The sequence below is a fragment of the Vulpes vulpes genome, chromosome 3 (genome assembly GCF_048418805.1).
Source record: "Vulpes vulpes isolate BD-2025 chromosome 3, VulVul3, whole genome shotgun sequence".
Lineage (NCBI taxonomy): Eukaryota > Metazoa > Chordata > Mammalia > Carnivora > Canidae > Vulpes > Vulpes vulpes.
In genome coordinates, this window is record NC_132782.1 from 86,889,672 (window position 1) to 86,916,866 (window position 27,195).

The 27,195-nt window shown below is 46.4% G+C and overlaps 1 protein-coding gene across 23 annotated transcripts; it reads right to left on the bottom strand.

Moving 5' to 3' along the window:
- Positions 1-4,611: 4,611 nt before the first annotated feature.
- LOC112929329 (zinc finger protein 12-like) lies at positions 4,612-26,793 on the bottom strand. Of its 23 annotated transcripts, none has more exons than XM_026011381.2 (10): positions 26,544-26,784; positions 26,368-26,437; positions 26,159-26,269; positions 20,872-20,998; positions 20,091-20,317; positions 17,903-18,074; positions 16,819-16,861; positions 7,895-8,021; positions 7,520-7,615; positions 4,612-5,957 (listed from the first exon to the last, which is right to left on the bottom strand). In XM_026011381.2, exons 6-10 carry the CDS (start codon positions 17,953-17,955, stop codon positions 4,864-4,866), a joined length of 1,413 nt encoding a protein of 470 aa, XP_025867166.1. In that variant the 5' UTR covers positions 17,956-18,074; positions 20,091-20,317; positions 20,872-20,998; positions 26,159-26,269; positions 26,368-26,437; positions 26,544-26,784; the 3' UTR covers positions 4,612-4,863. The 23 variants fall into 23 exon arrangements, with proteins under 23 accessions (XP_025867166.1, XP_072609296.1, XP_072609295.1 ...); XM_072753195.1 differs by having other exon boundaries at positions 26,564-26,776; XM_072753194.1 differs by having other exon boundaries at positions 17,903-18,126; positions 26,564-26,774.
- Positions 26,794-27,195: the final 402 nt, after the last annotated feature.

A 27,195-nucleotide genomic window follows, 5' to 3' on the forward strand; every position in this document is an offset into this window, starting at 1 on the left:
AGTTTGAGCTCTTTAAAGCCAGATCTCACACCCTATTCTTCTAGTTCGAGATCCATGAACTTGGGAGGTTCTTAATAAATATCTGATGGGAGAAGTAAACCATACGCAAAGCTCCTGGGTTGTCTGGGGCTTTCACATATGGGCTACGGCATAGCTCTTGAGTCCAACCAAGGAAAAGAATCTATAAGACAGAGTCCTCTTCTGGGATCTGTCCTCAGAGTGTCAGAGCTGGCTGAAAACCTTAACCCCAGATTGTCGGGTCCAACTTAGCAATCAATGCAAGGAGCCCTGGAAGCAGCAGGCTAGAACCTTGGCATAGTAACAGAAAACTTGGTAGACCTGATTGCACCAGGGTCAGAGTCCCAGATTCTGTGGGAGGGAACTTTGCCTGAAAACATTCCCTGTAGACTCCATTTAGACACTCCCAAGTCTGAGAAGCAGAACCAGTGCAAGCAGAGTCTGCCTACCTAGCCCTGCCTGTTGGCTGGAGAAATAGCACAACTATGGAGGCTGTTTCGGAGCCTGGGGAGAACGGAATCTGCAGGCCACATGGAGGTTCAAGAATGGAGTTATCAACAGCCTCAGGTGACTCATGACAGGGTCTCTTGTCCCTCTGTCTTCCCATGCCACCTGCTTCCTCACCTCTGTGCCTCCCTCAGGCGGGTCCTAGAAGGAGAACAGGATGTCCTCTTGTGCACAGGAAATTCTGGCTGAAAGGCACTAGATGTGCCACCAACCTCCCCGCCCCCGAATCCTCCAGGTATGAGAAGGTCTTGTATTTTTAAGGGGTCTGTGGCACCCGGTGCTTGGACGTCTGTAGCCCTCTGTGGTTGTGCGCTGTGATTTTGCTCTAATTCATCTCCTGAGTTGGGGGTAGGCTCAGAGGGGAGGGGTCCACCAGGGATCCTATGATGCAGGCTGCACCTGCATCATTAGGGTGGGATTAGGGTGGGAGCCACAACTAAGGAGCTGTTTACATTTGACTAGCTTGCAGGCCTCCCTCAGGCGAAAGCAGAAGCAGGTGTGGTGGATTGGGAGCCTTTGTCACCTTTCTAAGGAGGGGACAGGGCGCCCCTGCATCTGTGGGTAGTAGCCCTAGGTCCCCAGGGCCTGGTGAACGGTTGCACACAGTGGGCCTCTGGCCACATCTCTGGGGCAGTATGAACTCAGCATCCAGCCAACTCTCCTAACCCCTCCTGCTGTAATAAAATCTTTTAGAATATTTCACGAGTCTGGAGACACGTAGTTTCAAGTTTGGGGTTCTTTTTTCATCTATTTATTGAGATATAATAGACATGTAATGTGACATTAGTTTCAGGTGTACAACACAATGATTTGATAGATGCATATATTGTAAAATGATCACCAAAGTGCAGTTAACATCATCATCTCACTTTTACCACATTTCTTCCCCTTCTGATGAGAAGTTTTAAGATTTACCCTCTTAGCAGCTTTCAAATATGAGATCGTTTCTCAGTTTCAGATTCTCTATTCCCCACTGATCTGACCTTCAGATTATTACTGGAAAGATCTGCAGTGGATGTCCCCCATGGCCACTTTCCTCTCCATGGTGTCCCAATCGGCCTCCCCAGGATGGGAGTGGACTTGCACCAGCGTGATGGTGATAGGTCATGGGCTGAACCCCCGGGCCCTCAGCCCTGATGCACTGGTGCTCTGCAGGCTGACAAGTCCAGGGCCACTTCTGTGGGCTCTTCCTTCCACAAGGAGCTTGCTAACTCGCTCAGGCCTTGTAGATGGTACTTGGACTGTTTGCATCACGCCACTAGATCCTGTGCCACCACGTGCTAGGGTGAGGTCCACAATATCCCACAGGGTCAAAGGACAAGGTGTGACAGCAGTAAGGTGAAGAGCAACAGAGGAACTGCAGGCCCCGGCTGCATTTACCTTTTCAGGGAGAGCTGTGTCTTCCCTGAGTGAGAGGCCCCTGTGGCATGAGGCAGGACTAGGAGGCCCGGTGCCACCTGTGAGCACAGCTGTCAGGGAAGGGGAGTCTCTGTCCTCAAGGGCACACAGGGCCCTCTTTCGTAGCCCACACTTGGGCGGAGTTGCCACTCCTGTCCTGGCCAGGACCTAAGAGCCTTGGCCGGGTAGGTGCTCAGGTGGGGAAGCACACTCCAAGTCCCACACCTGCTGAGGGAACTCACCCTCTGCGGGGCATTAACAGGTGGAAGATAAACCCACAGCATCTTCAACCAGCCCCTATGGTGATACTCTGAAGTCCAGGACTTTGGTTGCTTCTTTCCTAGCTCGCCCTTTGGGATGGGAAGGAGCAGCACTCTGCATGGGCAGTAGCCTTGTGGGGCCCCCAGATGGAACTACCCACCTGGGGGAGCCAGGGAGCCAGCCAGTTGCTGCTAAAAGGCATTCGCCCCAGTCAGCTGCCAGCATGACGCTACCATCCATTCCTGCGGCCTGTTGTGAGGACTTTGTTAAACTAGTGTGTGTTAACAGGAGCACAGGTGCTGGTGGTCAGCGGGTTCAACAACAGGCCACAACAGAAACTGAGACAGAGAAGTTTATTATTCACGGGGTCCTGGGGTGGGGGGAGTACACAACAGGCCTCAAGGGGCCACACAAGGACATCAAGGCAGAAAGCAGAGGGAGACTGGACCCGTAGCACATGTCTTTATTAGGGTCCCCGGGCTAGGACCACACTCGTCAATTCAAACCAGAAAAGCAGGGTTTAGGTAAGCTCCACAGGGGTCTTGGCTAAGGAGCACATAAGGCGGATGGGTGCTGATAAGCAGGGGAGACAGCACTCACGAGCATGGGGGGAAAAGCCACATGGGGACCTGACATTCGCTTGTGGCTCTGCGGCTGCCATCTGGGGGCCACCATGAGTCAGGTCCCCACAGACTGCTCAGCCAGACCACGCAGGTGCGGAGCAGTGATACTATCAAGTAGCTCAGCAGCTCTCGACAGGTGTGTGTCTACCACGCAGATTTACGGCTCATCCACCTGGGCACATACTGTGCCGCCTGAATCTACGAGTGCACGTCTTGTCAGACTCAAGCCGTGTTTTCTCTGGATACTTTTCTTCTTCTATTTTGTCTTTTGGGAACTCCTGCTTGCTCTTCTCACTTTAAGTGCCTCTCTGTAGACTGAATCCTATGACTTTGCTTCGCTCTACTTTTCTGTTCCTTCTCTCTGCAGCTGAGTATTGTGACGTTCACATCGCAACGCCAGTACTCATTTCTACACTCTGTGGGGTCCCCTTTCCAAAGAAACCCATTATCTGTCTTTGTGCCTTGCTTTCACGTGGTTTCAACTTTTTGTTTTTAATCATTTGTGAAGGGAGCTATTGTTATAGAGGTTCATGTGTTTCTATGACCCTAAAATCCTGGATGTTATTTTGTTCATGTGTTCGCTGACTCCCGCTGCAGCCTGGTTCCTCATGTTTTGTAGTTTTGGGTTATGAACTCATGTTGGGTTTGTCCATCAGAATCCTGGTGGACATGGGTTGAGGGTGTCTCCCTCTAAAAGGTATTTTGTTTGCTTCTGTCATTTGTTCCAAAGACAGGGCCAATTTCTCTATTCACTGGTCAGTTTTAAAACTGGGACAGGAGTAGGGTGAATTCCAAACTCTGACTCACAGGGGGTGCTGGTCAGGGCTGATGAGTCATCAGGGCAAATCTTCCCCCATCGGCGCCCATGGAGAGAAAGACAAGCTTCCCACCCAAGTGAGATTTTGCTGCTAGTCCACCCTTTTCCTGTACAGAGCGACTTCTGAAATCTCTGAATTTGTAAGTTACTTCAGTACCCACAGTCTGCCTCGCACGCCCCAAGGCCTTGCTTCATGTCCTCCTTTGATCTTGAACACCCAAGCTTTGGGGTCAACCAAGTTACACCCACAAGGGCAGCTCCAGCTTCAGCCCCTAAACTTAATCTTTGGCTCTCAGTTCGGTTCAGCTCTCTGGCACCTGGTAACACCATTCTTGCCAGCTGAACTATTTATTTATTTATTTATTTATTTATTTATTTATTTATTTATTTTTAATACATTTATTTTTTATTGGTGGTCAATTTGAACTATGCATTTAAAAGAATGTTATCTATTATTGGTCATTTCTGATAAAATGGCTTTCACCTTGGGTGGTCTGATATATTGCCAGAAAAGGGAGTTCTAACCTTACACATTTAATATGAAACCTAATTGTGAACTAGGTGATGGAGAGGTGATGAGGAGATGTCATGAACTTGCTGGTTTCCAGATCCGGGGGTAGGGGGCCCTGTAATGCTTGCCAGCAAACAAACAAACAAAAAAAATAAATGAGATGTTGGTATGGTGTCTGGACTCCTGGTTTACGAATAAACTCCTACTTTTCTAGGTATAATGTACATTATGAAGACAAAAGGGTGTGATTTAGGGGAGTCTGACAGCTATCATTCTGTATATTCCGGTGTGTGTGCCCACAGGCTCACACTTATGTTTAATTAGTGATGCAGTTTAAAAATAAATCACATTCTTTCTATGCAGCATGCTCAGGGACGTAAGCCCTCTATGTGCCCTGGGACTGTTCTGATGTTTATTAGATCTGTTGTCTTAATGATTTAATTTATTCACGGACTTCAAAGCTCATTAGCCACAGGTAATTCAAATAGATTTTATAATGAGGCATATCTTATAAAAATATAACACTCGAGCATCATTACCCTTCTACTGTTAGTTGTAAGAGATGGGCTCTTCTTAATTCTCCACAGACTGGAAGAATTTCACCTCGGTATGAATCTCTGCACACAGTGGCACTGGACTCCCTGCTTAAAGGTTTTCCACACTCAGAACATCCAGGGGTTTATATTCCCAGGTGGGCTGGGACTCGGGACAAAGCCCGCACTCTCCCTTCACCCATACAGTTTCTCCCTGGTGTGGATTCTGTGGTGGCGAATGAGGTTCGCCTTCTGGGAGAAGGTCTTCCCACACTCTGAGCACTCGTACGGCTTCTTGCCCATATGAGTTCTCTTGTGGATGATAAGGCAGGAGTTCTGCGAGAAGGCTTTCCCACACTCGCTGCACTTGTAGGGCTTCTCCCCTGTGTGAGTCCTCTGATGCAGGATGAGGTGAGACTTCTGGAAGAAGGCTTTCCCACACTCGCCACAGCCATAGGGCTTCTCGCCGGTGTGAATGCGGTAGTGGATGATGAGGCACGACTTTCGCGAGAAAGACTTCCCGCACTCTTTGCAGCCGTAGGGCTTCTCCCCGGTGTGGGACCGGTGGTGCTCAATGAGACGGGACTTATGGGAGAAGATCTTCTCACACTCGGAGCACTTGTAGGGCTTCCCTCCGGCAAGCACTGCAACCGGCACCGATATGCTTATCTTCTGGGGCAGTGTCTTCCCACCACCGCTGTCCCCCCCAAGTTTCTCTTTGGTATGATTTCCCCGGCGTTTGGGGAGGCAAACCTCCTTCTTGCAGCTGAGGCCCTGTGCACCAGGTGCAGAGGGCTGCTCACCCCCATGAACCCTCCGGTGCACAATGAGTTCCGGTTCACAGGAGAAGCCTTTCCCACACTGGGGACACCTGTGGGCTTTTTCGGCACTGCCAGCACCCTGGTGGGCACGAAGGGCCTGGTCACGGCTGAGGGCATTCCGGCACCTGTCACACTCACGTGGCTGCACTCCAGAAGGGGGTGTTTCGAGCTTAGAGTACAGAAATAAGTTCCCCTGTCCATCACACTCAAATCTCCTTCTGGCGAGGTAGGCATTAGGGCTAACGGCTACATTACATGGCAAACTCATTCCACATGAGTCACAGGTATGGGCCGGCTGCTTTGAGGGAGCCTGGTTTGTGTCCTGAAAGACTGTTTTTTCAATTGTGCTACATCCGTGATACCCTTTCTTGGCTAGTTCTTGCTTGTCAAGGATTGCAATGTGCCTCAGAAGTTTGTCTTGGTGTCCCTGGGGTCTACCTACTTGGCGGTCAGCTTGCAAAATTTCTTCTAGGGAAAAAAAATAATGCCACAAACTTGTTAATATTTCCAGGACCACATCACAGAACTAAATTATTTCAGAAAAAGGAGGAAGATTAACTTTGTGGTTTCAGACCTAACTGCCGAGATTCAATCATCACCATCATGAAAGTACAACAAACACATCCTAGTCCCTTGGCTTTTTTTTTTAAGAAGATATACTTATTTATTTTAGAAAGTGAGAGGAAGTGAGCACGAGTGGGAGGGACAGAGGCAGAGGGAGAGAGAATCCCAAGCAGACTCTGTGCTAAGCACAGAGCTCAGTATGGGACTTGATCCCAACCCTGAGATCACAACCCAAGCTGAATCAATAGTTGGATGCCCAACTGACTGAGCCACTTAAGCACCCCATCCCTTGGCTTTTGAAAGGAAAAACTGGGATACTGGAAATAGGGATAAAACAGACAATAAATATAAGCAGCTTTGCTATTAATAAGTTTGACACAGTCATTTGGGAAGAAGGTGAAGACACAAGTAAAAGGGAGTACAAGAGAAGCCAGTGGGCATGTTGGTGTTCATGTCACCGTAGCACCTACTGAGGTTATTAAATGTTGGATTCTGTATCCTGTGCTGAGATACTCATTTGCTTTGATTTTCATTTACATTTTAAACCACAAACTGTACCTGCTGTTTCACCTCTGACACCCACACCTAAAGCCACCATGGAGCTCCTTGGTTTAAAAATGCTGAAGTTCCTTGAGTCATACTGCTGAATTCCTAAGGGACAAAAATCAATGCCTACTAATCTTCCCCATCAGGACGCTCCCAGTGGGGACCTGGCCGCAGGGTATTTTTAAAGCTCCACAGGTGATTCTGGTGTGCACCCCTGATTAGTAACAACTTCCCTGAACAAATGCTTGATAAAAGACCCTTGTGGAAGGAAGGGGCTGTTAGTCAATGTCTACCATGTGTGTCTCACAGAATAAGGACAAATAAGATAAAAGCTCTTCTCCTCATGGGATTATACTGGGATGGGGATAAAGGAGTTTCATTTATGACCCATTAAGCAAAATGGAGCCATATTCCATAGTTTTGAAAGAAGACGAATTTAAAGTCACATAAAAGGAAGAAACTAAGTTTTTAAGGCGTTTCACAGTATAAGAAAAGATCACTAAAATAAAATGAGTGGCACAAAGAAGTTATCTTAAAATAGGGGCCATCTACAAGTCCATGAAAACACGAGGAAGTCTGTTTCATAACCATGGGGGAAAGTGTAACTGAAGCTTCTAGAGAAAAACTGAGCAAGGCAGGTCTCAGATGGGAACGGTGGGGTTGAATAAAAGAATAAATAAAAACAGGATAGGTCTTTCTCTTAAACCCAGGGAAAGAACAACAATCATGTATGGATGTATGATATGTGTAGGTAGCAAGAGTTATGTAGGGCATCTCAAGGTCTTGGGCCAATGGTCTGCAGCTGCTGGCAAACACCCAAGGCTTTTAAGAATAGTTGCCTGAAACAAAAACATATCCAAAGTTCTGCTCTATGACCAACCAGATGTCACTGCCCACCCTGTAAGCTGCTGCTCTCTCACCTGGAAAGCTCCATCTGAGGATTTCCTCCTCTTCCATCCATGGTTCTTGCCCTTGCTCCAACCTGGAGATCACAGCTGGTTTGGTGACTTGACATCCTGTTAATGAGAAATATCCCTGCTCATGAGGATTTGTGCTGAGCCACTAGGGCCATCTAAGGACGTAGAAGGTTCAGGTGGCACAATAAACATTTACATCTTGGCTGAAGAACAGGCATTTCACTTGGAAGGTAAATTCACAAATAATGCAGGTGAGATGAGAGCCAGACTTGTTGACCACTGAAACCCAAGGCCAAATATGCTTAGTACATAAGGGGTTTTGCATAACTGAGAAGAGAAAGGAACTCAGAATCGGGAGACACAGGAAGCTTTTCTCACCCACGGAGACCAGGTGGCTGTAGTTCTCCAGCATCACGTCCCGGTACAGCATCCTCTGTGTAGGGTCGAGCTGTTGCCATTCCTTTCGGGTGAAGCCCACAGCCACATCTCTGAACGACAACGACCCCTGAAAGAACACAGTCTTGATTAATCTGGAATGCTCAACACAGAGTACCAAAGGTGTAGAGGTGATGGATCTTAGCACCTTTGATGTCAGGTTTCCCCATGTTAAGTGGAAGCTTAGCACGCCCCTAACTCTGTATTACATTTTGTGGAAGAGAAAAAAAAAAGATCATTAGAAAAGATCTCACTTCTGGATCTCTATTTATTCATTCACTCTTTCATTCAGTGTGTAAGCATCTATTGAAGATTTGGTATGGTAATGGCATTCGGCCTGGTGGTTGGGGTTGAAAGCTGAAAGTGACATTTCTCCTATTCTGAAGGCATTCGGAGGCTGGTGGAGCAAGGTAAACAGAAGACTTCCATATGGTATGATTACACCAGAAGCTTCTGGAAGTATATTAAGGACAGAACAGACACAAAGGCAGTAGTCAAATTCAATTTCCTGATATCAAGTTAAGCTTCATTGGAGGGTGCCTTTGAGCAGAATCATAAAAAGTCAATAGTCAATAGTGTGTCCTGATGTCTGAAGGATATTTCCTATCAAGAGGCATGGCATGAGCAAAGGTAAGGAGTCACAGAAAATTCTGGTAGGAATTGCAAATACTTAGGAATGACAATGTAGAATATAATGTGTGTGTGTATGAGAGTGCGTGTGCGCACACAGATCACAAGACAAACAGTTTTTCTCCTATAAGGCAATGGGGATTTAAGTATGGTATTTAAGGAGGGGAGCTACAAAAGATGATCTGATGTAGAAAAAGGTAGGGAGGGCAGCCCCAGTGGCTCAGTGGTTTAGCGCCGCCTTCAGTCCAGGGCGTGATCCTGGGGACCCGGGATCGAGTCCCATGTTGGGCTCCCTCCATGGAGCCTGCTCCTCCCTCTGCCTGCATCTCTGCCTCTCTCTCTCTCTCTCTCTCTCTCTCTGTGTGTGTGTGTGTGTCTCATGAATAAATAAATAAAATCTTTAAAAAAAAAAAAAGGGTAAAGGGCAGCCCCAGTGGCTCAGCGGTTTAGTGCAGCCTGCAGTGGGGGGTGTGATTCCGGAGACCTGGGATCGAGTCCCACGTCGGGCTCCCTGCATGGAGCCTACTTCTCCCTCTGCCTGTGTCTCTGCTTCTCTCTCTCTCTCTCTCTCTCTCTCTCTGTGTCTCTCATGAATAAAGATCTCTTTTAAAAAAAAAAAGGCCAAAAGAGATAAAAAAAAATTTTTAAAAAAAGGTAGGGAATGACTGGGAGGGAGTGAATAACTACAATTATAATCAATGACATGAGACATGATCAAAATTAAGGTAGCAACAAGAGGAAAACAGAGAAAGGATTCCACAAACACAGAACAGAGCTTGGCTCTCCTTCCCCTTCTCTTTCATCTTCTCTCTCTGGATGGATTAAGGACCAAAACAACAAATTAATTTGTACTGAATGTAGTAATGCTATAACAGCATGTAAATCATTAACATAAGTATGGAATTTAAATGGCAAAAGTATAAGAATAACAATAACCATAGATTTATTCATCGAAACTCTATAAAAGCAAGTAAAATCTGACATAAATAACAAAGTATGAATGTGTAAGAAGTAAAGAATAGAGTTGCCATATGCAATTGAAGTTAAGTTGTTATCAGGCTAAAACAGACTGCTAGAACTATAAAATATTCAATGCAAGCCTCATGGTAACGACAAAAAATCTATAATAGATACACAAATATAAAAAAAAAAGAATCAAAACATTATCACTATAAGAGATCCAAACCACAATAAAGACAAGAGAGGAAGAAAGAAGAACAAAGAAACTACAGAACAGAAAACAATGAACAAAGTGGCAATAATAAGTCTTTACCTACCAGTAATTAATATAAATAAACTCAACTCCCTAAATTAAAACATAGAGTGGGCTGAATGGGTTAAAAAAAAAAAAAAAAGACCAAAGTATATGCTTTCTACAAGAGACTCACTTTAGACTTCAGGACACATATTGGGTAAAAGTGAAAGGGTGTGGGATCCCTGGGTGGCGCAGCGGTTTCGCGCCTGCCTTTGGCCCAGGGCGCGATCCTGGAGACCCGGGATCGAATCCCACGTCAGGCTCCCGGTGCATGGATCCTGCTTCTCCCTCTGCCTGTGTCTCTGCCTCTCTCCCTCTCTCTCTCTGTGACTATCATAAAAAAAAAAAAAAAAAAAAAGTGAAAGGGTGAAGAAAGATATTCCAAGTCATGCAATGGTAATCAAAAGAGAGGGATCCCTGGGTGGCGCAGCGGCTTGGCGCCTGCCTTTGGTCCAGGGCGCGATCCTGGAGACCCGGGATCGAATCCCACGTCGGGCTCCCGGTGCATGGAACCTGCTTCTCCCTCTGCCTGTGTCTCTGCCTCTCTCTCTCTCTCTGTGACTATCATAAATAAATAAATAAAAATTAAAAAAAAAAAAAAAGAGAGCTGGTCTAACTATACTTTTATCAGACAAAAATAGCCTTTAGGTCAAACGCTGTCACAATAGACAAAGAAAGAAAAACAATAGACACAGAAAGTCCTTATATAAGGGTCCACTCAACAGGAAGGTATAACAATTTTAAATACATATGCACCCAACATCAAAGGGCCTAAATATATAAAGCAGACACTGATGAATCACAAGGAGAAACAAAGTATTACAATATTAGTAAGAGACTTAAATAGCCCACTCTCAATAAAGGACAGATAATGTACACAAAAAATCAACAAGAAAACAGTAGAAAGGAACAATACTATAGACTAAATAGCCCTAAAAGATAATTATGGAACATTCTACCCAATAGCAGCAGAATACTCATTCTTGTCAAGAGCAGCACACAGAATGTTCTCCAGGATGAATCACAGGCCGTCAGAAAACAAGTCTTAACAAAATTAAGACTGAAATCAGTCCAAGTATCTTTTCCAATGACAATGAAATGAAACTAGAAATCAATAATAGAAAGAAAAGGGGAAACTTTTTAAATATCGATAATTAACACATCCTTAAATACTAGTGAGTCACAGAAGAAATTAAAAAGGAAATTATAAAATATCTTTTTTTTTTTTTTTTAGAAAATTATAAAATATCTTAAGACAGATGAAAACAGACCAAACTTATGGGATGCAGCAAAGCATCCCATAAGGGAAGTTTATAGAAATGAATAGCTACATTAAAAAAGATCCCTGGGTGGCTCAGCAGTTTAGCTCCTGCCTTTGGCCTAGGGTGTGGTCCTGGAGTCTCAGGATCAAGTCCTGTATCAGGCTCCCTGCATGGAGCCTGCTTCTCTCTCTGCCTGTGTCTCTGCCTCTCTTTCTCTCCCTCTCTCTCTGTGTATCTCTCATGAATAAATGAATAAAATCTTTAAAAAAAAAAAAAGGAATAAAAGAAAAAAGAGGGATGCCTGAGTGGCTCAGTGGTTGAGTGTTTGCCTTTGGCTCAGGGTGTGATCTCGAGGTCTAGGGATCAAGTCCCGTCATCATGCTCCCTGCGAGGAATCTGCTTCTCCTTCCACCTATGTCTCTGCCTCTCTCTGTGTGTCTCTCATGGATAAATAAATAAAATCTTAAAAAAGAAAAAAGATCACAAATAAACAATCTAACCTTGCACCTCTGGAAAAAGAACAAACTACACCCCAAATTGGCAGAAGAAATTAATAAAGATTAGAGCAGAAATAAATGAAATGGAGAACAGAAAAATAATAGAAAAAATAAACAAAACTAAAACTTGTTTTTTGAAATGATAAACAAAACTGACAAACCCCTAGCTAGACTAAGAAAAAGAGAGGACTGGAATAAATAAAATCAGAAATGAAAGAGGAGACATTATAGTTGATGCCACAGAAATAAAAAGGAACATTAAGATAGACAATTCTGTGCCAACTAATTGGACAACCTAGAAGAAATAAATACAATTCTAAAAAAAACTACAAGCTACCAATACTGAATGAAGAAGATACAGAAAGTCTGAGCATACCAGTAACAGATAGGAGAATGAACAAGTAACTAAAAATTCCTAAAAAAGAAAAGCCCAGGAACTTTATAGGTGAATTCTACCAAAAATTTAAACAATAATATCAATCCTTCTTAAATTCTTCTTAAAAAAAAAAAACAGATCTATTTTATGAGGCCAGCATTGTTCTGATACCAAAACTAAGACATCACACAAAAAGAAAACTATAGGCCAATATCCCTGATAAACATAGACACAAAAATCCTTAACAAAATATTAGCACATCAAATTCAACAGCACGGTAAAAGACACCATGACCAAACAGGATTTATCCCTAGGATGCAAGCATGGTTCGACACATGAAAATCCATGTGAGACACTACATTAATAGAATAAATGATAAAATAAAAAATCAGCTCAACAGCTGCATAAAAAGCATCATTTCACAAACGCCAACACCTTTTCACAATTAAAAGCTCTCAGCAAACTAAGAATAGAAAGAACGTAACATGATAAAGGCCATTTATGAAAAGCCCACAGTTGGGACACCTGGGTGGCTCAGCGGTTGAGCATCTGCCTTTCACTCAGGGTATGATCCTGAAGTCCCAGGATTGAGTCCCACATTGGGCTCCCTACATGGAGCCTGCCTCTCCCTCTACATGTCTCTGCCTCTCTCTCCTTTTGTCTCTCATGAATAAATAAATAAAATCTTAAAAAAAAAAAAAAAAAAAAGAAGAAAAGAAAAGCCCACAGTTAACATCATACTTAGTGGTAGAAAGCTTTCCCTCTAAGACCTGAAGAAGGCAAGGATGCCCGTTCTTGCCTCTCCTATTCAACACAATACTGGAAGTCTGGCCAGAGCAATCTGTCAAGAAAAATAAATAAAAGGCATCCAAATCAGGAAGGAAGAAGTAAATGTATCTCTGCTCGAAGTTGATGTGATCTTACTGAATCTTACTGAAGTGGGTCTCAAAGATCTGCATTCTCATGGTCCTTGTAGCCTTATTCACAGTAGCTTAGAGATGGAAACTGCCTCAGTGTCCATCAGTGGATGGAGGGACGATGTGTACACATGCTATTAGCCATGAGAAATATCAACCACAAGAAAGAAGGAAATCCCTTCATTTTGGACAACACGGATGAATGTGGAGGACATTATGCTGAATGAAATAAGTCGGACACAGGAGGGCAGATACTGCATGATTCCATTTTTATAAAGATTCTAAAATGGCTAAATTCCTAGAACCAGGGCATAGCATGGTGGGTACTGGGTGTTGTGAGGGGCAGGGAAGTGGGGAGGTGCTGATTAGGGATACAATATTTATTATGGAAGATGAGTAAGGTCTGAAGATCTACTGTACAGCAGTGTCTAGAGTTAACCATCCTGCATCGCATGCTCAAAAATTTGCTGAGAGGGCATATCTTATGTTAAATGCTCCTACCACAAAAAGAAAAAAAATACATATATTTTAAAAGGGTGCTGGAAGAAACTTTTGCAGGTGATGGATTTAAGTCTGTGATGATGGTTTCATGGGTGTACACTTATCTCTGAACTCATCAAACTGGGGAGCCTGGGTGGTTCAGTCCATTAAGCGTCTACCTTCGGCTCAGGTCATGATCCCAGGGTCATGGGATCAAGTCCTGCATCAGAAGAGAGCCTGCTTCTCCCTTTCCTTCTGCCTCTCCCCTCGCTGGTGCTCTCTTGCTCTCCCTCTCTCTCTTGAATAAAAAAATAAAATCTTAAAAAAAAAAAAAAAACTCATCAAGCTGTGCATACAGTTTTGCATGTCAATCATACCTCAATAAGGTGGTTTAAAAAACAGAATTTTCTAGTCATCTTTAAGTAAAAAAGGAAATGAATTTTTAGTAAGATCTTAGTCTAACATATCTAGAATACTATCTCAATATACAATTATTTTTAAATTACTGATATAGGGATCCCTGGGTGGCGCAGCGGTTTGCCGCCTGCCTTTGGCCCAGGGCGCGATCCTGGAGACCCGGGATCGAATCCCACATCGGATCGAATCCCACATCGGGCTCCCGGTGCATGGAGCCTGCTTCTCCCTCTGCCTGTGTCTCTGCCTCTCTCTCTCTCTCTCTGTGACTATCATAAATAAATAAAGATTTAAAAAAAATGTTTAAAAATAAATAAATAAAAAAATAAATTACTGATATACTTTTCATTCTTTTTTTATACCATATATTCAAAATCTGGTGGGTGTTTTTCACATTACAGTACATCTCAATTCAGACACCATATTTCCAACTTAACTTTCATGAAATGTAGTCCTATAAAAACAATAAAATTGTATTTGATGGGAAAGTAGTTTACTCTGGTTCTGTTTCAAAATTTAAGTGGAGGGGTGCCTGTGTGGCACCGTTGGTTAAGCGTCCAACTCGTGGTTTCAGCTAATGTCTGATCTTGGGGTTGTGGGATCAAGCCCCACGTCGGTTCGGCACTCCACACCCAGCATGGAGTCTGCTTGGGTTTCTTTCTCCCTTTCCCTTTCCCTCAGATAAACAAATAAATCCTTAAAAATAATAATAAGGGGGGGTCACTGGGTGATGGGTACTGAGGGGGGCACCTGGCAGGATGACCACTGGGTGTTATGCTAAATGTTGGCAAATTGAACTCCAATAAAAAAATAAATAAAACAAAATTTAAGTGTAAATGAAAAATTCAGGTCCCCAGCCCTACTGGCCACTCTTTGGGTGCTTAGTATCCACCTGTGGCCACTGGCTACCATACTGGACAGTGCAGGTCTGGACAGAAGTACTGCTGGGTTCCTCGGCTGCGGTTATGTGTCGGGCACATAAAGCTACGGTACAGTTCAATCACCGAGGTCTCCGCTCTAGATCTGTCTATCTGTCTGTCCACATTCCACACATCCTAACTTCATCGCCTAAAAGACGTGAGATCCCCGGCAACTCACTTAGTATCTCCAACCTCTATTTGTCCATCTGTAAAATGGGAGAAGGGGTTAATAACACCTATCTCACAAGTTCATTTGTGAAATAACATATGGAAAACACAGAGACCAGCGTGTAAGCGCTCAACAGGTATAGCTTTATAACTTTTGTTATCAGTATTTCTGTTTGCCAATTGCCCTGAGGGGTAGGCCGCAGTGAGACCTAGTTTCTTATGAAACAACAGCTTCCCCAAAAGGCACAGATGAAACCTCCAGCCCTAGCACAGGTCTGACAGCCTCAAGATGCAGCCAGCTCTGTCTTCTGAGAAGGCCGTGGAGCTGCCGCTTCATTTCCAACCCTCTCATACTGGTCCTTTGCCCAGATGTTTCTGGTGTCAAACATCCAGATGGTCTCCGCTCTTTAGGAACATATACTCTCATTAAAAAACAGGTTCCCCAAGCCAGAACCTGAGACCCCATGAAGGTCTTTCTTCCTCGAGTGGACAACTACAATGTTTGCCCTCAAGGCCTCGGCTTCCTCCGGGGCTAGCAATCTCCCTCTGGCACCCTGAGCAGGTGCTGCTCCTGGGGGCACCCCACCGCAGCCCCAGCCTCTCCGCTGTAGACATGGACTAAGCTGGGCCAATCTGAATCTCTCCCAAAGACCGTGAAACTGGCTCTACAAGAGGGAACTTGGTCCATTTCTCTGGCAGAACTGGTAACTTTGGGGTGTGAGCCACACCGATGACACTGGTACGAGAAGGAAGTCACAGAAACAGAGGGAAGGGACCGGAAAGATTCCAGGTGACACCTGAGTTCCTAGCTGTGACTGTCTGAGTCCCAGCTGCACACCTGCTCCTCCCAGTCCAGGTACTGCCTAGATTTGGGGTTTGCCCTAAAGCAGTTCTAGCTGGGTTCCTGGCCTCCTGTAATGTGACGGATGCTGGCCAACACACTTGCCGTTCAAGCGCTCATGGGCCTAGGGCAAAGAGAGGGGCCCTTAAGGACTAATTTGAGGATGCAGACGGGCTGGGAGCAAACATCATTGAAGATCACAATGACCCCATGAGAAAGGAGGGCAAGGGCAGATGTCTGAGGTCAAAGTCGTGAAGAGGCTCGGACCCCAAGAGAAGAGGCCAGGAGCGCTCCGATCATCTTCCCCCCATGCTCCTGCTAAAGACTGAAACTGAGTTGTTTGCTCTCCATCTGTGTCAGAACACTATGATGAAAAATAATTTGCAGGACATGCTACTTGTTCCTTCCTGTGCACAACAGGCCAATCTGACATCGCAAGGCTGTTAGCGGAGAACTGAGTATTTTTGATTCCTTGGGCAACTGCAACCACAGCTTTGTGCACTGACGTTAAGACCCACCATTTATATGGGGAAAAAGAGTCACAGGAGACCTGCCAGCACATCTGCCTCAGTGTTGTCCTTACTCAGGACCCCGCCTGCTAACTCATGTGCCAGGGCCCATCACTAAGCCCCTAAATACCAAAGAACTATTATTTCCTCTGATATGCTTGTCCAAAGCGGACAACACAAGTCATATATTGGACAGAATCTGTCTTTATATAAAGTGTCAGACACAAGTTTACAGGGCAACTCATTACACCAGCAGCTTCGTGGACATCCCTCCGTCTACCCACTTCCCATCTTCAGTGATCCTGGGTCCTGTTTGCATTGTTTTTATTGGATGTGTTCTTATAAGCTCCCCAACACCCCTGGTAAGGCAGAGTGCAGTATAAAATAAATGCCATGGGACGCCTGGGGGCCTGCTCAGTCGGTTAAGTGCCAGACCCTTCATTTTGGCTCAGGTCATGATCTCAGGGTCCTGGGATCGAGCACCAAGCTGGACTCCCCACTCAGGGGGGAGTCTGCTTCCCTTCTCTCTCCTTCTGCCCTTCCTCCTGCTCATGCTCTCTCTCTCTAATAAATAAATCTTTAAAAATGCCACACTCACCTGGCACATGGTCCTTCCCTTGTGGGCTGGGAAAAGCAGATACCTAAGGAAGCAGAGATCGGGGTGGGGAGAGGAAACAATGTGAGAGGCCAAACTCACCCCCAGCCTCTGAATCTGTTGCTGCCACCCCCACCTCCAGGCACGAGGGAGTGACAGGCTTCCCCCAGGGACCCACCATCACACAACGCTCTTGCCTTGGCATGTGATGGGGACCCAACCTTGTGAGGGTTCAATATGGGTTTTTCTTTTCTACTTAATCCACATATGTTATCTGTGTCTTCATCACCAGTATGCAAGTTACTAACCCTTCCCCTCATTCCCCAGAAATTTAATTAATAGAAATTTACTCTGAAGAAACAGTCATGACTTTAGACATAGAGCTAGCCACCAAGATATTTATTACATTTTGTTAAAACTCTGAAAAAAAACAAACAAACAGAAAATAACTGAATATCCAACAGAGGAGGACCAGTTAAATAAACACACTACCTCTCCAAGGGAAATAAACTGTTATGTAGCTAATGGAAATAAAATATTAGAAAACTGAGTGATAGCATACTGATCACTGAAAAACGTGGCTAAAAACCATTTGATCCCACACACACAGACGTGAACACACACACTCACGCAGAACAATCTCTGAAACAATGAAGGACAAAAAGCTAGCAGCAGTTCGCTCTGGGTAGTTGGGTTATAACCACTTTCAAATGCTTTCTTTGTCCTTAGGTCAATTTCCTAACTTTTTCTCTGACAAACAAGCACTTCATATATAAAAGTTATTTTTAAAAAATATCCGTCATGTGCTAAGCTTCTAACCCAAAGCTTGTCACCGGTTGGGCCCCTGGCAGACACTGAGGACAACTCACAGGAAAATATAAAAATGTGTTCCTTAAGGCAGAGTCGATTTGAATGGAGTTTAGCTCTGGCAGGCAAGGCCTGGGATGCCCTCCGGCCCATCCCGGACCTGCTGGGTTCCGAGTGCTTCTCTGCGGTGTGTCCACGGTCATTGTTAGTAAGAACCGCCCTGGCTGCCCTGTGCGGACCTCTGCCCGGGAAGTGGTCCCGGTCTGGCTCTGCCACTTACCAAATATGGGACAAGATCTGATGGCTTCTCCTGAGCCCTCCTCCTTTCCTCATTTTGCCAGGGAACAGGAACACGAAGGTTTAGGAGCAAATATACTGTGGCTGGAAGCATCAACTGGACCCCACACCTATCTCTCTCCTGAACACACACGAGGTTGGTCTTAGGTATGTTCCTACTCAGGACAGAGACACACGGGAGTTGGGTCCAGGAAGTCTGCAGAGACACTAAAACTCTAGAATTACAGAAACTCCATAAAGAATTGAGGGTGTGTTGTTTTTTTTTTTTTAATTGGAGACTACCTAAGTGTTTAAAAATAAGAGATTAGTTAATCAATGTTGATACAATTAAAGCATGCCATGCTATGAATCCATTTAAACTATCACACAAATAATCATATAACATGGAAATAGCTTCTGGCTATATCAATAAGGGGGAGAATGAAGGTATGTAATCCATAAGCACATGATTTCACAGATGGGTAACAGGTAGGTGGATGGGCTTTTCCCAGGTGCCTGGAGTTTTAGCTAAATTCCCAAACACCCCAAATTCTCCGGGGGAGCTGCTGGACCCAACCTAACAGATGCCTCCCTTTAGAGAAGGAAGGGTGGAAGGAGAGGTGTCTACTGAAGGTTCTGCTTCTGTCCCATGCCAAGAGGGGTGGTGGCAAGAGAACCAGAGGGAGCCTGCAAAAAGAGGATGTGTGCCTGGCTGCAGAAACTCTCGGGCATGTGGTGTTCGACAGAGTGGGGAACAAGCGCTCCAGGGGGCAGATCTGTGCATGCAAGAGCCCAGCAGTAGGAGGCAGCCTTGAAGCCAAGGAACTCCTAAGGTAGAGGCTGGCAGAGGGCCACCCTGGTGGCCAGGAGAGGAGAGGGAGTAGGAATGGGAGCGGCCTGCATGGAGTGCATGTGTTGGAATCAGGGTGTGAGGGTTTCCGGTGCAGTGAGGTTGGGGAGGGCCTGTGTGGAGGGCAGGAAGGTAGGTGGGCATGAACTCTACAGCAAGGACATGCCGCGAGCAGGCTGCCTGCCGGGGACCGAGAGCCAGCCCTGAGAAGCTGTACCAAGGAGCCAGGAGCCAGGCACCAAGGTCTGCCAGAGAGCCCCTGCCTGTGTCACAGGCTCTGCACCCCCAAAAAGCCATCAGGTGGCCTCCTGTGTGGTAGAATGTGGAGCTACAAAAAAGTACCCAGCAAGGAAATGTTGGTGGTCTTTTTCTTCATTTCTCCTCCTCCTGCCCCTCTACCCCCACCATGGAGAAAGAAGCTGGCCGATGAGAGGGTTAAGGAGTCGCAGAGACAGAAGAGATTGCAGGCCCTCCATCTGGGGGTGAAGACCTGCAGCCCCCCAGGGAGAGAGGAAAGCTTAAAACTGGACCTGGACAGGAACATGAGCTGTTCACTAGACCACTGGCAGCAAAGAGAGACGGTTCTTTATCATAGCTTCTAGGAACTGAACCGCTCGGGGTTACCTGACCAATCACCCCGGCAAGGACATATTCTGGCTTGAACTTTGTCCCCCAAGAAGAAATGTCAGGGATCCTAGCCCTCAGAATCTCCGAATGTGGCCTTGTTTAGAAAGAGTCTGTAGATGATTGTGAGGGCGGGCCCCAACCCAACCCAGTATGACTGGCGTCCTTGTGAAAAGGGGATATTGGGGCCCAGGGCCTCACACAGGACAAATGTCAGGGAAGATGAAGTCAGATGCACCAAGGACTGCCAGCAAACTCCCAGAAGCTGGGGAGAGCCTGAAGGAGATGCCCCATCCTGGTCTCAGAAGGAACTGGCCCCCGCTGACACCTGCACCTCTGGCCTCCTGGCCTCTGGAGTGGAGAAAGATTACAGATGTAATCTCTGTGCTTCCAGCCACCCCAGGGTGTGGCACTTTGTCAGGGCGGCCCCGGGAAATGAGGACAGGAAGGCAGATTCCCCAGCATGGGTCCATGAGGACACTCAACTCTGCTTCCTGCCAGTGTACATCAATGTCAGCACGTGGGATGGGTTTTTGTAAAAACATATAAAGAAAAAATTCTGTACAAAACACACAGAATGTTAACAACGTGACCTTTGCATGGTAGGACCTGCTTGTTTTGACATAGTGGCATTTTCGATTTTTTTTTTTAGACAATAAACATGTGCTCACTGTTCAATATTGAAATAGTTCATAAAAATATACATATATCATCTTACTGGGTTTTCTCTCCAGGACCGCCTATCAGAGTCCTTCCCCTGGAGGAGAGGAAATCCGTGGGAGGGTCTGAATGGGTGGAGGTGGGAAGGGGCGGGTTTTAGCGATGACCCGAGGCGCGCGGGAGGAAGCCCCCGCCTGGCGTCGGGAGCCCTGGGCGCTAGTGCTGGCTCGGCCTCTACTGAGCTGGGTGGCTCTGAACACCTCTCTCACGCGCATTTTCTTTCGTCTTTAACATGTGAAGGAAAAATGAAATACTCTTAGGTTAAGAAAGCAACTTCTATGCCTTGACTACATGAGGAGGGTCTATAGTCTCGCAAGTGCTGGAGTGTGGGGCAGGAGAGGGGAGCGAGGAGGTGGGACAGAGGGACAGTGAATGCACCGCATGTAGAGAGATCCAGGCTGGATAGGGGGCAGGGGGCTGCTCTCTCCTCCGGGAGTAATGGGGATCCCTTCCCTCGTTCCTGCTTCTCACACCCTAAAGCAGGGGATCCCCTCTCCTAGTAAACCTTCCCCTAAACCAAATCCTAGATGATCCCCTGATACGATGGCATCCCCCAAATTCACAGTCAGCAAGCAGGTCCCCGGCTGTTTTAGGGAGGCTTTTCTGGGGGCGTGGATCTCCAGCTTCAGTGCTAAGCTACAAGGGGGACCTCAGAGAGGGAGCCTCGCTTCCAAAGTAGACTGCTGCTCCAGTGGGTCACCTTTACAAGAATTATCCTACCAGCGGGACGTTTGGGGCTTGAGGTCTGGCAAAGCTCTGCTCTCCTGCTGAGAACTTACCCGTGGGCTGGAGGCTCAGCTCCTGCTTCCAGACCGTCTGGGGATAGGAAGGAGCTGGAATGTGCAGACAGGACTGAGCCGCCTTGTCCCAGCCTGATACTACGCCTTTGCAAGATATTAAGAACACCTGTAAATAAGCAGACAGTATGGTGAGACTCATGTGAAAACATCAGCAGGACATTTACCTCTGACTGGGGGCAGAGAGAGTGGAAACACAGAAGGACCCCATGCCACCCCGTGGGAAGAGCTGAGAGAAACCTCAGCAGACAGCAAGCCAGAAATCAGGGGCCTTGGGCTTCAAACCTCTGGACCTGGAACCCCCCCTTCCCCCACCCCTCTGTAAGCCTGGGACAGACTCTCTACCCAGAGCCCCTGGGAAGAGGCCTGCCTTCCCACACTTTGATTCTGGCCCTGGGAGATCTGAGCGGAGCCCCAGCCAGCCATGTGCCCCCGCTGTGCTGAGCTGCCAGGTGACAACGGGTGCTGCTTTAAATCACTGAATTTGTGGTAATCTGGTACACAGCCCTGCTGCTGGCTCCGTGCTAAAGGAAGGCTTAGGGCTGAGCCACAGTCCACAGAGACTCCCTGGGTAGCAAAGGTCTGGAGTGGAATGGCTGCCATTGGGGGAAACACAGGAAAGCCCCATCCTTCCAGAAACTTCTCTTCTGAGGAACAAAGCCTTATACTGCCACCAAGGGAAAGGCAACAAAACCTGTTGCTCCCAGGGCATAGGTAAGACCTATGGCTCCTGGCAGAGAAAAGGGAGAAAAAACCCTCTCCCGTGGGAAGGGAGAGGTATATGTTCTAGGTTCAGAGTCTCCAGGCCTCCTACCCCATGGGGGAGGGGCAGCATCTCTGACAAGCACCTCCTACCCCCCCACTCAGGGACCCAGGGCCCAGGCAGCACTGAAGAATAAGCAGGAGCATCAGCACATCAGCACTAGGAGAAGGTCGCAGTGGGGGAACAGTAACCAGCCTGCTACCCCCCCACCCCCCAAGCACAGAGCTGCCGGAGAAATGTGAGGCCAGCAGGGGCCTGACAGTAACCAGAGCAACAGTAAATGCCAGCCCTGTCAACTCCTGACCACTCACGTTGCATGCAACCTCCGGCCTCCCAGCTCCACACACAGCCTCCAGCCTCCCAGCCCCAAACACAGCCACACTGGAGCAGAGGTCTCTACTCCTACACACAATGCCCTGCATTCATTTAAAAAAGAAAAAAGATATGAGACATACAAATAGCAAGAAAGAACAATCCATCATAGGGACAAATGCAAGGTGGCAGAAGCCAACTCCATCTCAGGTCTGCGCACAACAACACATGTACAGGATGCCTTTGTAGCTCAAACACACGTGAAACAAGCACACGTGCAAACAGGAACCTGACAAATCCTTTACCACAGTGAAAAGGTTCTAGTGAATGTTTTCAGAAACAAAGATTCCAGATACAAAAAATAAATAGAAAGTATTCAACATCTGAATGACAACTTAAAAGCTAGACCTATGGGATCAGTCAGAAGAATGTACTTGATAATCAGAGAATATACATTCTTTTTAAGCACATCTGGGATGGTTATAAAAATTGACTCCACTTTAAAAGAAAAAAAAAAAAAAAAAAAAAAAAGGGCAGCCCCGGTGGCGCAGTGGTTTGGCGCCACCTGCGGCCCAGGGCGTGATCCTGGAGACCCTGGATCGAGTCCAACATCAGGCTCTCTGTGTGATGCCTGCTTCTCCCTCTGCCTGTGTCTCTGCCTCTCTGTCTCTATGAATAAATAACTAAAACCTTAAAAAAAATTTGACTCCAAAAAGCTAAGAATAAACCTCAACATATATGTTAAAAATCAACATTGCAGGGATCCCTGGGTGGCGCAGCGGTTCGGCGCCTGCCTTTGGCCCAGGGCGCGATCCTGGAGACCCGGGATCGAATCCCACATCAGGCTCCTGGTTCATGGAGCCTGCTTCTCCCTCTGCCTGTGTCTCTGCCTCTCCCTCTCTCTGTGACTATCATAAATTAAAAAAAAAAAAAATCAACATTGCATGGATGCCACTCTACCAAAAAGCAATACAACTGGAAAATAATAAGAATGCAGATTTATTCACAACAACTGCAAAAATATTAAAAATATTAAAAACTGGGGCCTAGTTACACACACTTAAAAAATTACAGTCCTAAGATCTGCATTAGAAAAAAAGGAAAATTAATGACACTTATTGCAGGAGACTAGCACAGAAAAAAAGCAAACCCAAAAGACATAAACCAGTGTGAGCAGAGATTTTAAAAGAAGAAATCAAAGAAAGACCAGAACAGGTTTAAAAAAAAAAAATCCTGCCACAAATGTATTACCTGAATCTAATCATGGCGAGACATTAGACAAATCTACATTGAGGAACATTCCACAAAATAACTGGCCTGGACTCCTCTAAAATATCACTCTATTGAAGATAATGAAAGATTTGGGAACTGTTCTAGAGAAAAGATGACAAAGGGATGTGGGAGGAAGAAAAGCAATGCATGATCTGAGATCTTCCAAGCTAGAAAGGGTCTTCCTGAGACAACAGGTGAAATCTAAGTAAGATCCGTGGACAATCGTATTGCATCAATACTACTTTCCTAGTTTTGCTCATTATCCTGTGGCTGTGTGACAGAATGGCCCTGTTTTGGGGAAATGTACACAAAGTATTTACACACATGTATATATGGAGGAGAGAGGGAAAGAAGGAGAAAGCAAGTTTTATATGAATGAGCCAAGGATGGCAATGGTCTCTGTGGAGTGGCTCTTAGCAGGCTGAGACCAGGAGCTCAAAAAGACTGGCAGCACCAAACTCAAATGTTAACACATGCAGTTGTGTTAAAGATCACCCAAATATACACAGATTTTTAGTCATTTAGAACCTGCCTGCTTTGCCTACCCCATGCAACTGTATCCAGCATCTGGAGCCATAGCTAAAATACACCATGTGGCTATAGAGACCCTTAGGACCTCTGACCCAGAGATACTCAGGGGTATGCTTGTCCTCCTCCCTCCTGGGAAGCAGCACCTGGGCCTCAGCCTCCGGATGATCTCATGCTGAGAGGGATCTCTACCTAACATGCATGCTTAAATGAAGCTTGCATGGGCTCCTGGTCATAAGGGCATATCTTTTTCTCTTTTTATTTAATTGGCCTTGTGGTAAAATGTTCATATTACAGAAATTTAGATAAAAAGTGTTCAGAAATCCTCTATACTGTTCTACCACTGTGACGTTTCTTTAAGTCTGAAAGTTGTGCCCAAATAAAAAATTGCCAAGAAAAAACTACAATCAATTCTCTGAAAAGATTAGAACTCATAAAGTAACTGGTTTGTATTTAAAACTGGTAAAATAGACAAAGTGCAGGCACCATTGATCAAGAAAACAAGAGAAGCCAAAGATGTAATTTTTAGACATGAAAAAAGACAATTTCAGATATAGCAGAGTTTTTTTTTTTCAGTTATGAGATCACTATAGGCAATTTAATGCCATAAATCTGAAATTAAACTGGAAAATTTCCTAGAAAAATATGAAGTCCAAAAATTGACAAAGCAACAGAGAACTGGGGGGAAAAAACATTAAACATTCAATAAAATGGATTGGTACTCAAAAATACACCCATCAAGGAAACACCAGGCCCAGTCAAAATCTATTCAAGATTTTTGCCATGTGCATAAGCCATAAATGGATTTGTCTCTGGAATATATGAAAAAAAATACTAAAAATAAATAAGAAAAGGACAAAGCAAAATAAATACAGGCAAAGGTAACGAACACACAAAACACACAATATATTGTTTATGACCCCATCTAGTAAGTAAAAACACGTAAGAATAAAGCAATCTAAGGTGTTGTTACCCAGAGAGGAAGGGAACTGGAACAAAGAGTGATATTAAGAGCTCCAATGGTTTAAAAAAAAAAAAAAAAGCTGGTATTCATAAGGTTTTAGTTCTTAAGAAAATCCAAAGCAAACAAATTTAACATTTGCTCAGTATAAACAATGATTACAGAAACTTTTCTTCTTTTTTTTTCACTTTGCTTTACTTTTGAGATCTTTTCCACATCACTACTTAAACATAGCAAAGAAGGATCACGGGTTGTAATAGAAGAAAACCTAACTCAAGACGACCCAAGTTCAAGTCATAATGGAAACAACTGATATCCCTTATCAAGACTTAAAACTATAGTACAGGGATCCCTGGGTGGCGCAGCGGTTTGGCGCCTGCCTTTGGCCCAGGGCGCGATCCTGGAGACCTGGGATCGCGTCCCACGTCAGGCTCCCAGTGCATGGAGCCTGCTTCTCCCTCTGCCTATGTCTCTGCCTCTCTATCTCTCCCTCTGTGTGTGACTCTCATAAATAAATAAAAATTTTAAAAAATAAAAATAAAAAAATAAAAAATAAAACTATAATACAGCTTTCACTTCCCCTACCATACCCCAGCTCAAGTGTGTCCTATCTGGAACAAAAAAGCCTCGAAGAAAGACAAATCCACCTCTATCTCTGTATCACTTGGCATCCTCATTGTGGCCCCATCTCTCCACTGAGTGTGGGGAAAGAACAGTCTACACTGAACCGGGTCTACCCCATCCCTTCCTCCACAGTCAGCAAGGGGATGCACTCACACAGCCCCACCTTCTCTCACTCACCCTTGCCAGCACTGGCACAGCTTCACAAACCTGAGATACATCCCCCTATTCACTTTTCCCATGAACTTAACTGAGTTCCCAGCAACCCTACTCACTGCTGGTATATTAACACCAAAAGACAAATTTCACCATGCCACTGCCTTGCCTAAAATACTTATGGCGCTAATAAGATCCAGTCCGTACCCGCTAGCCCAGCTTGATGTGCTCCCTGAAACCACCTCCAGCCTCACCACACACCCCACCCAGGCTCTTCCATGGTGCAAAACCCAGCAGTACCCACACGTTTCATGCCTATTACCTTTACATAGGCTCTTCCTTACCCCTAATCCTTTTGCCCCCTTTCACCTAGGGAGACCTTATTTTAAGTGTGATCTTCAGTCACGGCTCCCCCAGAAGGAACTGACCTCCTGCCTGGGTGTCCGTTCATCCAGTAGGGATGACTATCAGAGCACCTACACCTTGGTGGTCCTGGGACTGACACCTCCATAGGGCTCTAGCCAAGGAGGGTGCTTCCCCAGTGCCTGACTCAGACACTCAACAAATGTTTGTCGGATGAAGACCGACACCGAAGATCCATGAAATACCAATCATTCCACATCCTCCCTTCCTTGCCCTCATAGCTCAGAGCCTACCGTTGGCTGCGATGTGGGGTTCGAAGGTGTGATGGAGGGTGGGAAAGAAAGGGGGGCCCCTCTCCCTCCTCGGCCACAGGAGGCCCGGGCGCGCCAGCAGAGCTCAGGGACCTGGATGGGCAGAGAAGCTCCAGGTCAAGGGACAGAAACAAATCCACTGTCAGGAAAGAGGGGTGACCATTCAGGGGCAGAGGTGGCCCTCAGCTCACCCGGGCCAAGGCTGTCACTGGGTCCACCGCGCTAAGCCCGTTGCGGACTGTGGGCTCCGACAAGACTGGGCTGCGGGACGACAGAAAAGCAGTGAGATGAGCCTGCCCACGGCCCCCGCCCCAAACCAGACAGGAACCCCGACCCTCCCCAGCACACGTCAGACGGAGCCGCCCACCGGACCCCCGAGCACAGCACCCCTCCCAGCGTCCGCCAGCTCTGCAGCCGTGGCTCTGCCACACGTGCCCTCTCCACCGCTCGGGCGGAGGGAATCGCCAGGCCTAGATGCAGCGGGGGCCTCAGAACCGGCCGGGTCCGAGGCACCGACCACCGCAAGCCCAGCCCGGGGTCCGGAAGTGCGCAGACCGCTCTCGGAGACCTCCAGACACAGCCGAGACGCCCCTGGACTGGACGGAACTACAATTCCCGGGAGCCTCCGCGGTGAGATACTTCCGACTGGCGGTGAAGGCGTTTCCGGCCACGGGGTGGCAGGTATGGGCGAGAGGGCCCCGCGCAGTGGGTGCCCGGTGGACCTGTGCGCTGTGAGCGAATGCACCCTGTCCCACATTGTTGCCAGCGGCAGTCCGGGTCTGGGCTGTGCACAGCCCGGCACCCTGTTGAAGGATGGGTCATCGCTGTCCACTCTTGGCCACCCATTTAGACGCCAACCTGGGCTTGTCTGCACGCCTCCTCCCAGAAAGTCTACTGCTACCTGAGGGGTTCCATGTAGGGCACTTGATTTTTAAAATACAAAACAAAACAAAGCACCAAAAACCTCCTATCCTTCAGTCCTTATTACAGTCCCGAAAAAGGTATCATTATCCCCATTT